At 42.9% G+C, this 14,722-nt stretch overlaps 1 protein-coding gene across 8 annotated transcripts in view; it reads right to left on the bottom strand.

The window, feature by feature from the left end:
• Positions 1-14,722, bottom strand: part of MBNL2 (muscleblind like splicing regulator 2) — a 104,791-nt gene that overhangs the window by 57,767 nt on the left and 32,302 nt on the right. For 7 of the 8 annotated variants that reach the window (XM_065740823.1, XM_065740824.1, XM_065740827.1 and 4 more), the window contains exon 2: positions 12,231-13,062. The exons of the other annotated variant lie outside the window; for it this stretch is intronic. In XM_065740823.1, the coding sequence (XP_065596895.1) occupies positions 12,231-12,404 (174 nt within the window). In that variant the 5' untranslated portion in view covers positions 12,405-13,062. The remainder of the gene's footprint in view (positions 1-12,230; positions 13,063-14,722) is intronic. 8 annotated transcript variants of the gene reach the window in all.

Below are 14,722 nucleotides of genomic sequence, written 5' to 3'. Positions count from 1 at the left end.
GGAGGAGGGAAAGAGAGGCAGTTTGATTGCATAAGCCTCATTTCCTCAAGAATCCAGGCTACAAACAATTATAGCCAGAAGGTTCAATTAAAGAAAGGGAACTGTAGAGTTTCCCTGCACTTCTAACACAGACTGCTTCATGCATACTAATCAGCCAACGCTGCTCTCAGTGAAGTAATGAGTGATTTGCGGCAAATTAATGTTTGTATTGATTTACACTGAAGACTGTTGCAGGCTGGAACTTCAACAGTATAAGCACGTTCAGTACACAGCACAAAATCACCTTCATACAAGTACTGACCTTTACAAATGCACACAGATGCCGCATCTCTGTATCTATGTCCACATACCTCCATCTCTACACACGCTAATCCCATGCCTTCATTTTTAGTAACACTAGCACACATCACACTGACTAGCACTAATGCTAAGAGGCATTTTAGGGAATAGGATGAATTTTCCTGAAGCTATGGAAAACCCCTAACTTAGGAAAATCACCATTAACACGGACTTCAGAAAGCAAATAGTTTCTCTTTGTTTTGTATTACCAGTCAGCTATGTGTTGCTACATCTGATGGTACTTGACACATGGTCACGTCTGTGATAAATGTGAAGTGATGGAGAATTATGCTCCCAGGGAGTGGGGTCTGTTTTTTCAAACTTTCTTGGTTTTTCAAATGCACAGACCACGTCCTAGTTAATTTCTAGCTTTAAAATCTTCATTAAGGAGAAGTCAATTCAAATTTGTGAAAGATTGCCCATCTTATTTTTAAATGGACTGAGTTCACTGTCATAACATCCCCGTGCCTAGAAAGATTTTCCTTCTTACCACAGACAGCAGAAGAGCCTAGTTACATGGGTTGCATTTATTTCATGTCAATGAGTTTAAGTTGGCTGATAGCATTACTGATGGTGAACTGTAAAGTACATGCTGAAATTTTTCCTCCCCTGCTTGATGTACCTGGCAACATTGTTCTGTGACAGAACACATTTTTTTCTGGGCCTATACCCCAAATTTCCTTTCAGCCAAGACATCACTGAGACAAATGCGCCATCCAGCTTTTTATTCAAGGCAGTCAGCATCACAGTTCTCAAGTTAGCAGAGCACCTAATGCTGCCTCCTGCGAAGTGTTTCAGTCAGTTGCAATAGAGAAGTCAGCAGATCCATTTGGAGCACCCTGGGACATCCCAGACTTCTGCACAATGCCAGCAGATACAACACACTTTCCTGACATGTCACTGGAAAGCCATCAAGAACTCTCTAGGGCATCTCAAACGGCATGAGGTTCCCCTGTTGTGGCCAAAAACTCAAACCCAGAATCAAGCTCTTCCCATTGCAAGTAAGAATGCATTAGTTTTATAGTGATGGCCTAATCTAGAAAGTGATCTTAGAACAAGCTGCTTTTGTGAAGTTGTTTACTTGGATGAGGGTGGGTGCTGGAGGAGCTGTTCAAGAGCAGCCACTGTAGCTTAGACTAGTGTCTGGCATGCTGGATTTTCATTTTTGGCTTGCTTTGAACCAACAGAGGAGGTCCTAGCAGCTCTGCTCCCAGCTTAGCCAAGCAGTTGTTCTGGCCATTACATCTACACAGCTGCCACCAGACTGAAAATCAGACAGCACATAAAATGGTACATGAACCTATTAAGAGAATGCTCAACTCGAGGCCCCAATTGAATTTCAAATAAAAGTAAATACATTTGTGTTTTATAGAGTCCAGAAGCTGTCTGGCCTATGGCACGTGGAGGTGAGGTAGGAGCAGCACAGCTGATGGGCTGCTAGCCCAAGCCATCCATCCAGCTGCAATGACAGCACACACACATTCCCTCTCATTTAAGCCACTTGATTCTGAGAGGAAGTAAGGACTGAAAACTTGAAATGCTTTGTGAAAAAGGGTGCAACTCCAACACAGTGGTGTCACAAAGTCATCTTTCAATCAGCAGCACGGCACTGTGCAGGGTACTGGTGTATAGCAATGCATGAGCTTGTAGGTTCACTGCTACCAACAGGAAGCAGGATGGCTTCACTCACACATTGAGCTGTAGGCGCTACACAGATGCAGCTACCTCTGTCATGCCTCATGCTGTTTTCCACTGGACATCTAATTCTTTTTTTTCATTGCTTAATGACTTGTCTTTTTAAGCACTGAGATCTCTAGACTTTGAGGAAATTGTTCACAACACCTGGCCCTATGGCTCATGGACAAAGTGGATAAGAAGACCATTTCTTTTCACCATTATTTATTTTTTCCTTGCTTTGGCCAAGATCTTGCAGTAATCTAATCTCAGGTGGCACAGCATGCTCTCAACCACCAGAAACAACACACTGTTGTGAAAGAAAGCAGACACCAATGATTTCCTCTTGAATTGTAGTTGTGGGACTGATACCTCACACCAGCCTTTCAACACTGTGTTCCAACATCTCTAAAATAACAGCAGCTTTCTTTTTTTTTCTTCTTTTTTTTTCCAATGGGTTTCAATGTAATCCACCTCCTCAGAAACAAGGTGCCAGTCTTTGTATGAGATGTGAGCTGGGAGAGCAGGATGGCTCTCAAGTGGACCTCCAGATATATCAAGTCTTGTGTCTGATCTTTTGCTATTAAACTTATCTTTCTAGTCTTGTGGATGTCTTTAATAGGAACATGGGTCTGGACTCAAACAGGCTTCTACATCAGGAAGCTCCCTGTATGAGCTGACCACAACCCTGTATTTTGTATTGATGATGCACTCCAAGTATAACAGCTTGGGAAGAACAGCTGATGCCTGAGCTGAGAGAAAGCTTCATACAGCGGGCCAAGAGGAAAAAAAAAAAAAACAAAAAAACCCACACACAATAAAAACAACAAAATGAGCCTGGAAAGAAAGGACCACCTGCCAGAAAAAAAAAAGAAAAAAAAAGTAGGTGGGAAGACCCGGAGAGAGCAAGCCTCAAGCCTGTAGGAACAGTGACCTGAGTTAATAAGGAGCGTGGGGGAGGAGTGGGCAGTGAGCAATTGCTCTTGTGTTCAAAATCCTAGTGATGGGATGAGTCAGACTGATTGAATTATGCCTTCACTACGCCCACAGACCAGTTATTATAAAGCTTAGGGGAGTATGGGTTGGTGCAGCAACAATAACTGCACAGAGCATTAGTGAGCACATGAAGGACCCCCAAGAACAGGAGAATCTAAAGAACATCTGCCCTTCCACGCAATGTTTCCCGCGCAGCTCTAACCAGTGTGCCTACTTGTTTCTTGGCGTGCAGACTGAGACTGAAAACTGAGTGACAGCTGTACCTGAGATAAAGGGACATGGCAAGCTACCTGGGAGTATTCTTTGTCAGCCTTTGCCAGGGCTTCTGAAAGCAGCAAGCTCCAGGAATTAACTCAAGCCAGCACGGTCAGTGCCCAGGAACTATGAAAAGAGTAACGCGGGTCCCTTAGGAAAACGTGATTCACTGAACAAGAAGACATATTTGTACTACATCCTTCAGCTACTGTTCGTTAAGTGCCTTTTCCTTCAACCTTTACTGCTTCTGCCGCTCATTCTCCTCCTCGGGCCATTGGACCTGCTCAGCAAGTTCTACCACAGTGAAAGCTGCCAGTAAACACCCACTAGCTCATGCAGGCGGCCATAGCGGGCCCCAAGGAGGCACAAGCTGTTGCAACTGGTCTCCCAGACACGAAAGGCTTCTGCTCCGATCACAGCAAAACTCGATGATGACCAGGGGGTTCCCACACCCTCAGAGCAAAGGAGGGTGTGGGAAGCTCAGTTATCAAACAGCCCAACTGAGTTGATAGCAACTGATATCAAATTAAAGCAAAGTGCTGGACTTTGCCAGCTTTGCCAGTAACACAGAGTAATAGTGATGGTCTGGATAACTTCATGCTCATAGTACTGTTGCTATGAGAGACAAACAGAGAAACAAAACAAGGCCCGAAGGAAACACCTGTTCTTTCTACAAGACAAACACAGCCTACATAGTGAACTGGTTCAGCTTTTCTCTATGTTTGTCACAGCTCCAGTTTGAGGGCAAAATGCTCACTGCAGAAGTGCTGGTGACAGGTCAGGATCTGCTCCATCCTATCTGCAGTACTGCTGCTGCTGCCCCTGTGCTGCAGCAACCAGCCCTCAGCTCTGCTCACACAGGCCTGGGCTTTGGCCTGTATGGGCCCTGGTTAGCCACCAATGGCAGCAGGGCAGGGTTCTGCCTCTGGACATTGCTCTGAAGCAGAGGAGAAATGTTCTCTGAGAGAGGGTCAAAATCTAGTGAAGGACAGGGCCCCTGCTGCAGTGAATGACTGTCCAGCCAAGTTCATGGGTTTTTAAGTGTGTCTGCATAGCGCTTCAGCTTGTTGGCTTTTAACCATCCCCTTTCGGTAAGCCAGAACAGCTTGCATGGAGACAGCTAGGTGAACGTAGGGGAGGGAGGCAAACAGAAAAAAGAAGGTGTCAAGGAACTTGTAGGGGATGACGAATACAGGAATTAAAACTGCAATATAAAAATAGAGGGTTTTGCAGAAAACAAACAAGAACAAACGACTGACAAGGCAGGAAGAACTGCGCGTCCCTGAACTCAGAGATAAGAGTACCTTCAGAAAGAGATTTTCCTTTCCTAAACTCCACTGAATCTTAATTTACACTAGATTTTAATGCAGTTCTTTTCCTTTCTGTTGGATCATCTCAAGCCATGTGGATGAATGACTATTACTTGAACAAAAAAAAAAAAAAATACCACAGTTAGGTGTGACAGAATATAGGACCGGATGCAGCCATCCAACCATCTCTTTCAGCAGCGGCAGCTCTCAGTTACATGGGTTGGGTAAAACATAAAACTATACCTACATCCTCAGGAAAAACAGCAACATACAACATCTGAATTTTATTCTGAGCCCGCCCTAACCCCCACCCCCAAAACAAAACAAAACAAAACTGGGGCCTTCACATCCCAGGAACCATATTTTCAGGGACAAGATTTTAAGGAATGTATCTGCTCTCATAAAACTTGCTTTGAATTCACTGGAGGGAAGCATACACCTTCCAGAGAAAAGCTGGGGAAAAAAAAATAAAATGGATTTATCTTGAGGATGATTCCTAGCAAGTTCTCTTCTGCTGCTGCAGTATAAGACCTAGGAGGTATCAAATGGAACCAAGTGGTTTGCAACGAACAGCAGATCATTTGCTGCAGCTCTGTGCGATGAAGTTGTAGAAGTCTGCTGCAACAAGGTTCTGTGTGCTGAAGATATTTGTGGTTCAAAAAGCAGCAGGACAAATCCAGGGGAAAGATGTTCAGCAAGAATTATTAAGCATAACTAGATTGCATATTGCTCTCAAAGTCCCTGAGCAGCATCTACAAGAGCACTCCAGGAGGCCATTACATGCTTGTACACCTCCTCCTAAACACTACCAGCCCTTCTGCATCACTGAACGAGGCTTTGGTCTGACCCAAGGTGGCCACAGCCACTCTGAACGCAGAGTGAGCCCACAGAGTTACTTCTCAGTAAGCTAAAGCTGGCCTTGATTTACAGTTTCTCTTCATGCCCGCACTCATTTGCAATTCAGAAACAGGAAGGCTTCTACCAGGTGCTGCCAGACTACTTGTATCTTGTTCACATGTGGTTTTACTTTTTAAAAGCATAATAAGAAGTGACACGGCCGAACTCATTGCTTTGCCTTTCACATGGATAATGCATGAAGAGGGGACCAGGATTCTGAGTCCTCACCTAAACAGTTTTGGGCTGCAAATTTCACATGCCTGGATCCTAAACTTACTCTATCCAACTGAAATTTAGGTCACCATGCAGCAAAGCTGGCTGAATTCACAGGCCCAGAAGGAACAAACAATGCTGTCACCCAGGAGAAATGAGTTTCCTCATTTCAGTCACTCTTCCCTCGTTCCCACCAGCTGTAGGCACAGCCCTTGAACTCACCTTGTCTTTGAACAGTGTCACACCACATAACTGTGTGATGGGCAGAAATTCAGGCAGTTAAAACACTATGAATGCTCATTTACATGCTCTCTGGTACAGACAAAACCACACTGTCACTTCTGCCTAAGGCACGTACCTACAATCTGGCCAGATCACCTCAACTGCAAAGTGAGAACAGGTATTATGTACCCCACTGTGTGATAAGATCCTGATTCGTTGACATTTGTAAAGCATTCAGAGATCTCTAAAAGAATTGTAGAAATGCTAATGGCTAGCTGGCGCATCCTAACTCTGAGATCACTCCCTTACAAACAGCCTGCTCAGTTTACAGAGACTTCTTCCCTCCTTTTTCTAAATAAAACCGAGTCCTTTCTTAAACAGATGCTTTCCAGTTTCAGATATTTCAACAAAGTGGATGTTCCTAAAATTCCATTTTTTTCCTTTGAACTTGGTAAACAGGTCTCTGTATACAGTGTTCAATTACCTTTTATTTTGTGCTGCCAAATGAGACCAGATAGGCATGTTCTTAAAAGGCTTTCATGAAAATGCAAATGAACAGTTCACACTAGTCTGCTGGCTCAGTAAATAGAACAGTTCAATGTATTTAGACACCAGTAAATAGATCAGAAAAAGTACAGAAAATCCAGCTCCAGCCGTAAAAATGCTTTCATTTTCTTGTTGCTGCCATAAAATTTGCAGTGACAGTATCTCTAAGATATCTCCTCTGTTGTCTATACTAGCTTACACAGTGTATCCTTCTAATAGTTGACTGGCAGAAAAGGTATAAATCTGAGTCAAGAGAATTCAGACTGTAATTTAAAAGCTAGTCTTGCCTGAGAACATGAGAGTCAGTTCCTGCTGAAATGCACATGAACATATTTTTACCCGCCAAGCTTCTCCCCTCTTCCTCTCATAGGCATTACCATTCATTTTATTGTTGTTTCCTTTTTAATACAGCAAAGTTCTGCATGTTCGTGTCCCTAGAGATTATACTATATATTAATATTCCCTTTAAAGGATTTTGTTCTTTACCACTAGCAGAACAAGTAAGTCTTGAAAACAGGTTCGCTTGCTTGCGATGTTGAACTTGGAGGACTCTGTGTGTGATATATGAGGTGTTATATATCCAGGTTCTTCACTTTTGAAGAATTAAGCTACTTGAACTGAGCAAGAAGTATGAAAACACAAACAGAGGAGTTCCTGAAACTGAAACTTCCCCTTAAGCAGGCCTCATCACAAGACCCAAAATCACTGCAGCATCCAAATGGAAGCTTCTAAGGGGAAGAAACAGCCCCAGGAAGGCTTCAGTATGGTTTAAGGCAGCAGACAAGGAGCAGACAAGGAGCAGACTGGCAGTGCTTCTCCAGTAGCTCACTGCTTTCCTGTCCACCAGCAAAGGCTCTGGGCTTCGTCATGTAAATACGCCTTAATCCATGTCAGCCACAGGCAACTGGATTAGCTGGGAGCCACTTTCATCCCGGCATTAAGCTAGTGGGAGCCACTTGCCTGGTTCAGTTTCAGGTGCTGCACTGGCTGGCAGAGCAGTGAAGGGCTCCTGCTGGAAGGAGCCTAGATGCTGGAGGCAGTGCTATCTGTAAATGGGTGCTTATCTACTGACTGCTGCACCTGTGCCTACAGGAATAACAGGAACAATCCCCTAAACTCTTAACCCCCAAAGTGCTCCCTGTAGGTCAGGCCAGGCTCTGTCTTCCACCTAACAAAAAAAAGCCAAACCCTATCTGAGAAGCTCATGTGGCAGAAGCTGGCATCAGCAAGTTTCTGGCCTGCAACTGAACCAGGCTCATTAGTCCTGAGCTATTTCTGTCTAGCCTGGAGCATTTCACAGATGAAGGATATTCAAAGCCTAGACAGTGAGCATTTTGGATCTGAAAAAATGCAATCAGTCCGAGGGGCTGTTGTTGCAAATTTTTCTGGGTTTAAAGACAGGTATTACTAGGACAGGTATTCAGAGTCAAAAAATGCTGAGTTAAAAGCAAACAGCGTTCATTATATTCTATTGACCTTTAACTTGGAACCAGCAGACCTACAGATAGATCCCTTTAATACAGGAAAACTTGGACGCTGATGCAATCCCATTACTCCAGAAGCCTGGGCCTAAGGCCATGGCATGATCACTGGCAGAAGCAGAAGAGTCCTTCTGGTCCCCACAGTTGCTCCCTTCTGTCGGCAGTGACTGCAACAACTTTGTTTTAACCACAGTCAATTTCCCAGCCTGGTATACTGCACAACCACAAGACAGTAGTGGGAGCACCAAGAAGGATGTGGTGCAGCCCAGAGGTGACTATCCCTTGGCTGTTGTTATTTCCTTTCTTCACACCAACTTTTACTGACATAATAATCGTGAGGCTACAGGCAAAGACAGTGAAAATGCTTCTGGACACAGAATTACAGAACTGTTAGGGTGACAGGCCACCTGCTGCAGCAGCACCACCCAGAGCAGGGTGCCCAGGCCATGGCCAGGCGGCTTCTGGAGAGCTCCAGGGAGGAGACCCCACAGCCTCTGGGCAGCCTGTGCCAGTGCTCCGGCACCCACACTGTGCAGCACTGCTCCTGCTGTTCAGAGGGAGCCTCCTGGGCTCCAGTTTGTGCCCATAGGCTCCTGTCCTGGCATTAGGCACTGCTGAACAGAGCCTGGCTCTGTCGTTTTTGCACTCTCCCTTTGGGTATTTATAGACATTGGTAAGATCCCCCTGCGCCTCCAGTCCAGGCTGAGCTCTCCCTCGTCCTCTCGTCACAGTGTTCTAGTGCTTTTGTCATCTCTGTGGGCTTCTGCTGAACTCTCCAGTACCTCCACACAGGTCCTTCACCAGTCTTATCCAGCTGCCATGTACAGATGCCACAGTGCTCCCTCTCCTGTCCCAGATAACCAGAAGGAAGAATGCATCCAGGAGGGTGCATGCTCCTTCTCTGAATGCGGACAGCCTAAGTGCTGTATCTTGTGTTTGATGGATTTCTTACAGAGCTGCTGTAGCTGCTAGGCACCACGTAAATGTAATACATACCTCAATCTTAGACTAAAAAAATCCTTCATCTTCTCTGGGTGGGAAGATATTTATCCAAAGATATTTATCCATAACTCAACTTACTCACTCTGATTTATTTTTACAGCAGACACACCGAATCAAGACAGCAAAAATGCTAAGTCTCCAAAGCTCTGGCTATTATACAAATAAACTCTAAATAATTGCCCGCATTAAAGTATGTTCAGTAAAGAAAACAGCTTCTGTTTTTTTTTAATTAAATTCTGATTTTATCTCTGACTCTAGACTATTTATTTACATAAAACATTATCCCGCCTGTTGAATTCCAAAGCATTATTCTGAAGGCATATGATGAACGCCAGCACTTCGGAAAGCCGTGCCATCAGACAGATTTATGTGGCTAACAACAGAAGCCTCTCTGACCAACAGTATAAACAAATGGAGCTATCCGGACACATTCTTGCTATACGTGCATCAATTTACAAACACCCTTTGGAACAATGCAGATAACGGATGCGGGATACTGGCTGATACAGCCCCGAGCCACGCACTCTCAGCAATTCATGAAAGCCCTCCATGTACTGAAGGTTGGGCTTAGACTGATGCTGAGCTGTGCAGACATTATCGGTGACTGCAGACATTATCAGCCAGCTTGCAGCGGTCAGCGGAAGGAAACCTGAGCTTCTGCCTCTGTGGCTTCAGGCTGCAATTGGGCTTCTCGTTCCGATCCCATCTTTACCAGTGATTTGATCAAACGAGCTTGACAAACACAGCACAGGAAGCACGGGTGCCTGTTCCCTTCTGCCAGCTGCTTGGGGGAAAAGCCACAGAGCAGGGACAGCTCGGTGTTGGCCACCAATGCCAGGTTTGGAAGTGTCAGCCCATCAGAGCTGGAGCCCTACTGCACAAGGACAAAACATGCCTGTTTGCTTTGACTTTGTTTTGGAAATGGTTTCGGACTTCTTCCCATTGAGCAACGATGCTGGCTGTCAGCAAGTTATCCGCAGCGATCCTTCGCTGCATTATTAACTCTGGCTGCAACGCAAGTTCCATTTCTCGGGCAGTGATCATCTCAGCACAAAAGCCTCCAGCTCAAATAACTGGTGCCAGAGCCCCTGGCATCCTGCACTGTCAGGGCAGGCAAGCAGGCAGCACAAGCACGCTTTAACTATGAAAATGCAGCAACAACCTCTTGGCCCTACCAGCCCTAGTGTTATGAGATGAACGGAGCCCTTTTCCCCCCCATCTGGCCTCCTGTCCAGCAAGAGCAGTCATGGAGGAAGCAACGAAGCCCAATGTAGCCAGTGCAGCTTTATAACACCAATTCCTTCTTTCTTTCAGAAAAAGAAGGGACGCACACACTCGGAGCACTGGGTTTTAGGTCAACTGAGGTTCTTCCAAGATTTGTTTTTATCTATACGGCTACTAGGGCTGTACTTCTAAACTCTGAAATTAAGAGTATTGCCTGCCTTGGCACTGATTTGCCACGTGGCCGAGTCTTGTTGTTTAAAAGCTCCTTTGGTCAGGGAACCAGAGGAGCATAAGACTGATGCTCCTCTCACACTCGCCCCCTGCTTCCAAGGTCATAGGGATAAAAGACAAATTCAGATTTGCTGTCAGAAATGAAGAATTAAGCTATGGCCTGGCCAATTCAAAATCTCACAGCTCTATAAGCAAACTAACACAAAAACAGCCTTAGTTTTAAATTAAACTTCTTTGGCAACCTGTCAAATGTTTCCTGAGCCTCTACAAGGGGAAAACATTGCATCTGAAATAATTCCACCAACTTGCTTATGTTCTGTGAAAGCTACTTATTGCCCCTTTGCTGGTCTGTCCATTAAGAAAAAGAAACCATCCCACTGGCAAATGACCAACATACTAGAACATCTACAAAGACGCTGCTGCAGTTTATCGTGCAGTAATCCATGGATTAAGGTCATTAACAGCACTCGATGTGATGACTCTGAAGGTGCTGTTCTGGTTTACAGGACAGATGGAACATAAACCCCGCATAAACATTTCCATCAAGTTACCTTCTTCTAAGTCTTCAAAAGAAGAGGAAAATATCAGAAATCCCAGAAAAAGAGGTGACTAGTAGAGCATTTTGTATCACAATTCAAAATTTTACGAAGTATAATGAAACTAAATGAATGTTCTCAAATAACACGGAATCTTCTTCTCATTCATTCTGATATTGCACTGGAACAGGTTGCCCAGAGAGGCTGTGGATGTCCCATCCATGGAGACATTCAAGGCCAGGCTGGATGTGGCTTTGGGCAGCCTGGTCTATGGTTGGCGATCCTATCCATGGCAGAGGGGTTGAAACCACATGATCTTTGAGGTCCTCCTCAACCCAGGCCATTCTATGGTTATACGATATTGTCATAGTAAGAGCTCTCAGTAACTAAAACTTAAATGAACTGAATTTAAAAAGCAGGCCACACAGCCTCACACCCAAAAGACAAAGTAAGGGCCCAAACTTTTCAAAATAAGATTTCAAATGGTTAATTTTCCCTGGTCATTATTTACACACACAAAAAAGGTTTTTTCCTTCTGTTTACATGAGAATACAAACATATCTCCACAGAAAACATCGTGTACTCCTCAAATCCCATGGGTTTTTTCACAGTCTCTTCAGCAGAACAAAATAGTTCTGCAAAACGTTTAAAATAGCTTTCCAAAGCACATGTGATGTCATTAGGAGGTCATAAAGTGCTCGTGGCCCATCAGTGTAAGTGCTACATTTCCTCCACAGGAGAGAATCCCTTTGCTCTGTTCTAAACTTAGATGGCTATCTATACTAACAATACGTACGTAAAGAGCAACGTTACTCATTTAGCTCAGAGTCTACAATACTAAGGGTAAACAATCTGCTGTGTCAAAATTGAAGCAACGAAGAGACTTTTCTTATTTTTGTTGACTTAAATGAAAACACTTTTTTTTTTTTAAACAACATTTGACTCACTAGCACACTGGTAATGGCCCAGTAGTCTGCCACCGTGTATTTTCAGTTGGAATGAAACAACAGTAATTCATAAAATGTAACTACAGTTGTCACGCCAGCTGAAAGCAACTCCGTATCCCACAGTCATATGACACGTCTGTAAACAACATACTGACATATGAAAAGAAAAATCCTTAGAAAGAAACGTTTTCAGAGCTTCAATAAACAAAAGTTAAGACAAGTAACATTTGTATTAACATACACCTTATCAAGAACAAATCGCGTAATTACTTTCTGATTAGCTGTAATTCAGTTTCAATTTTTGCTTTCAGTACAACACATCAGCAACTACACTACACATGCAATTTTCTTCCTTACCTTTAAAGAATCAAAGCAGGCAATAACTCTTCCATTTTCAACCTGGCAACTTTTAGGGGGATGTGCAAATTTGCATTCTTCATCAGAGCGTGAACAAGTTCCCCTCTGAAACTGTCTGCACACTTCTAACGTTAGCCACTTTGTATCTCTTACAGGAGCAACATTCAAAGCCATGATGAAAGGCTGATTTAGGATTTGTGAACTGCCGTCAAGTGAATGATGCCAAAGAAATTTCCAAAGCTACTGATGAAGGGAAAAGCAAAAACAAAAACCACCAGACAAAAATAATTCCAATTTAAAAGAAGGTTAAAAAAAAAAAAGAAAAAAAAGTGGGGGGACGATTAACGATGTCCAACTCACACAACACTGAATGAACAGAGAAAGCTTATCAGCGAGCAGTCACTCATCAATCATTAAGTCCCACTTGTAGACTTTTGGCTGAAAAAGATCATGCTCAGGAGCATTTCTGTCTGTAAAACGTGTGGGTCTGCTGACTGTACCACTGACGCACCGGTTTCAAGCACAGGTCCTTCAACGCAATGGCACTCCTGGATGGAATATTAGTTCGCTGCAGGTCGCTTGCTGGTACTGATTACTCAAAAAAAGCAATGCATTCATTTGTTTGTGTCCCAGTAATAATTCCTTCTTCCTGCTCTTGTGGTGTGTTCAGTTTCCCATCAATTAATTGGCAAATCAAGACAGTTGAGGTATCTTCTGCCAGGGGTAAGGTCAAGGCAACGTCTAGCTGGCAAAGACAGTATTTTGAAAACACAGGCGTAGCAGTCCTCTCCCATAAAAGTGACTTCACAAAGGCACTTTTTAAATCACTGACCTGACAAAACAAATATAATATCAGTTCACATTCAGCTCGTTCACATCAACATTTTGAAACCTATCGGTGCTTCTTATCAGGTACTCTTTACATACTACCAATACTTGTTTCTATTTCTTTTTCCAAACAAAATCAGCCTCCTTCGTCAACTACTGCATGACAAGGGAATAGCCAGTTGAAACATGTATTGCAATAATATTCTAGGCAGCAATCCAAAAGTTGGGAATGATTTAAATAGATGAATGTGGCAGACACAATAATTAGGCATGCTGGTTGTGAAACAATTCAATCTAATGTGCTCAGTCTCCAAAACAATATACGAGAACCAGTTTCCATTAATTTCTTATTTAGCCCTTTAGATTTTGTTACTTCATTAGAAACTGCTCCTTTTTATTTGTTCTTCCTTAGAAATGAAGATGGTAGCATTCTGCTCAGATTTCTTGTTTCTCTCTCTTTTTCTCCAAGAAAAAGAAACCCCAAAGAACCGCCTTCACAAAATTACAAGGGAAAAAAAAGTCACATTTATAAAAAACAGAATGGTTTCCTGGCAAGCCAAAGGTTGTTTCAGAGAGGCTTCACAAAAGATCCTCTGGTTAGTTCTTTCTAATACAAAGCAGCCCTTATCTGATTTTTTCTTTTATTAAATTGGCTTTCATGTACCTATACAAATACGTGGTCTGACACCAAAACCTAAGAGTTAAGTACAGAACTTAAGCTATTTTAGGACTGTGAAATACCTAGCATATTTTATAGACAAACAGGTTTGAAATAGACCTTATAAGCAATTTTTAATAAATAAGTATATTATATGCAGACGGTGAAATCACGGTCATGATGTTTCCTTCTGTTTGGCTTCAAAGGAACACACAAACTTCACTTTGCAGGTAACAGCCAGAAACAGTTGATGGATTATTTTTATGCAAGATGAATAAAGAAAGGGGGAAGATTAGAATAAGTGATGTTTTAAAATGCAGCAATAAAAATAGCCCTGAAAACACTGTCAGCTTTCCCATGCCAAAATAATTACCATTCTGTGCTTAGATTCATTTGATTTAATCGAAGTCAGGATTGTTAGTAATGTGAGTTAAGAATTACTCACACACAGTTTCAGGAACAGATCCCAGTTCTGACTTCCACATCTTTGCATCCAAAAGCTCTTCTATTACTTAGTAACACCTTATCAGAAAGGATTTAGCTGTGATTAATACCTTTAACAAAATTTTCTGCTGCTAGCAGGAAGATGGGTAATGAAATGCTAATTGCTCAAAAAGTCAGTTTCAGATCAGACATGCAATAATGTGTCCAGAAGATACTCATCTAGTCTTAGAATTGGTACCATTTAATTTAGTACATTTAGAGTGAGCATACTGTAAAATAATTCTACTCAACTGTGGCACAATACAAGAACTGAACATTCATTTAATGAAACATTCTACTGGTGTTGTCCCACAGCATCAATGAAGAGTGGGGTGAAGTTGAAAACTTACAAGTATTTTCTCACCTCTTTGTACGTGATTAAAAAGAAAGAGAGGGGGAAAGAGATGGAGGGCCTCTCCAAAAAGCCTGTTGGGCTGATAGCTTGTCAGGATGATGATTTAGTTGGATAAATGCAAAAAAGGAAATATTCTCTCTAGAGCCACCCGTTCAAAATTCAGAAACA

Source organism: Cyrtonyx montezumae, unplaced genomic scaffold, assembly GCF_038088225.1.
Source record: "Cyrtonyx montezumae isolate F1298 unplaced genomic scaffold, pur_monq_1.0 scaffold_3, whole genome shotgun sequence".
Taxonomy (NCBI): Eukaryota; Metazoa; Chordata; class Aves; order Galliformes; family Odontophoridae; genus Cyrtonyx; species Cyrtonyx montezumae.
Note: the sequence above shows the minus strand (reverse complement) of the source record. Positions and strands in the feature narration are given on the sequence as shown.